Genomic DNA, 1,888 nt, shown 5'->3' on the forward strand with positions numbered 1-1,888 from the left:
GGGGGCCCTGAAGTCCAAGCCTTTGCATGGAATCATTGCCTCAGTATCAACAAATCAGGATGTAGGCTATGAATCTGATTGAATTTAGTATTGGCCATCCCCAAAATGCACCAGAATACAGGAAATCACATCAAACAAATAAATTTTTTTCTGGGGGAGGACCCCCAACCCCCCCCCCCCTCCCACATATATAACAAGTAGTGGGGGGCCCTTAATACATCTGGGCCCAGGGGCCCGAAAGTTCATAATCCGCCCATGGGTTGAATGCATGATAGCATTAGGATAGGAAAATGGAATGGATGCCACTAGCAGATGTGTGCCTCTAGCAGATGCAGCCTCCAACTGCAGGTCAAACACCTCGTCCGGGCGCCGACACCCGACAACAGGCAGGCTCCCTCTCAACGGACTGTGCTCTCCACAGACAAAGATCCCGGTGTGTGTGTGTGTGTGTGTGCATGCATGCATGCGTGCTAACTTTACTCGCCCCATCAGACAGGGAAGAGACGGCGCGAGTGCAGCTCAGTCTACTTCGCGCGGACACCCTAGTGCCCCCCCCCCCCCCCCACACACACACACACCACCACGCCGTGCACGCAAACAGCGTCCCTCGCGCTTTATAGGAGCTCTGCCTCCCTCTGGTTGCTGTGCGCAGGCTGCGCTGGGGAAACACGGCTCGTGACGGGGTGCGCGAGCTGTCCCATGTTTTTTCCGTGGAGGAGAGGAACGTACGCGTACAGCGAAATATCCCGGGAGTAAAAGTTCCTCCTATCACGGTTCAGCTAGCGGGACACTGAACCACTGACCAACAGCGGAGCGGCTGGAGAAGCTTTTGTATGTAATTGTTTACTCTATTTCTCATAAGGGACTCGAACCGGCCTCGCTTCATCATCTGTGCCGAGGATGTACAAGACTGCGCGCAGCTTCGCGTGACTCAAGTTTATCAGGTGGGATCCGGAGCTGCGCGTGATGGATTGGTGCTGGAGCTGCTACCTTCTCGCGCCATCGGAGTGCGGAAAGAGAGCGAGCTGACTGGCTCGCGACCCCGCCGACTGATTCACGAGGCTACAGTAAAAAGTATCTAAGTTCAAACTTGGATGTTTTTCCTTCCTTGGGTGGATCACACGGGTCCCTGCAGCCGTCGTCCGTGTCGAAGATGAGGGTGAAATTTCCTGTGATGTTCCGGCTGCTCGTGCTGCTGCCCAGCGCGTTATTAACGGAACCGGTTCGCTCCAATGAAGGTGAGCCTCGTCCCGGAGTAGTGGACTCCCCTAACAGCGGACGGGCTTCCAGTCTGCGGGCGGGAAAGTGTAGTGTGCGCCCGACGGAGGCGCGCGGGAGGCTGACCTGTTATTAGAGTTGCATTTGACCGCTAAGTCTCAAAGTTTATAAGAGCAGATCTGATTAATTGTGTGTGAGAGGGAAAATTCGTCTGAGCATTGATGACAAACCATAACAGAACATACAGCGGGCAAGGAAGGGTGTGTGTGCCCAGCTGCTCCGTGGTGAGTGTGTGGACTGCACAGATGTGCTATGTTTGTGTGTGTGTGTGTGTGTGTGTGTGTGAACAGGTGTCAACAGGTGATGTGTATCTTTGTGAGTGTGTGTAGTTGGAGTGTGACAGAGTGTGATACACAGGTGATGTGTATCTTTGTGAGTGTGTGTAGTTGGAGTGTGACAGTACACACAAATCATGTTTGGTGTGTGCCTTGGTTTTGACGTCATGGTTTGGTTAATTTTCAGTATGGTAGCCTGTAGGTTAGGCCTGTAAGCCTAAAATTATGACGTTAATTGACCAAACATGACCAAACCACTGACCAAACATATGGTCAGGTACTCAATTTGAAACATGGTCCACAAGCAAAACAGTGATTTATTTGCATGGCTAGGC

The 1,888-nt window shown here is 52.3% G+C and overlaps 1 protein-coding gene across 2 annotated transcripts in view; it reads left to right on the plus strand.

Moving 5' to 3' along the window:
• The first annotated feature begins 693 nt into the window (after positions 1-693).
• epha6 (eph receptor A6) overlaps positions 694-1,888 on the plus strand; it is a 37,311-nt gene continuing 36,116 nt past the window's right edge. Inside the window, exon 1 of one of the 2 annotated variants that reach the window (XM_042080530.1) lies at positions 694-1,238. In XM_042080530.1, the coding sequence (XP_041936464.1) occupies positions 1,154-1,238 (85 nt within the window). In that variant the 5' untranslated portion in view covers positions 694-1,153. Of the gene's footprint in view, positions 1,239-1,418; positions 1,503-1,888 lie in introns of those variants that run through there. The other variant, XM_042080531.1, reaches the window with a different exon arrangement.

Source organism: Alosa sapidissima, chromosome 23 (assembly GCF_018492685.1).
Source record: "Alosa sapidissima isolate fAloSap1 chromosome 23, fAloSap1.pri, whole genome shotgun sequence".
Taxonomy (NCBI): Eukaryota; Metazoa; Chordata; class Actinopteri; order Clupeiformes; family Clupeidae; genus Alosa; species Alosa sapidissima.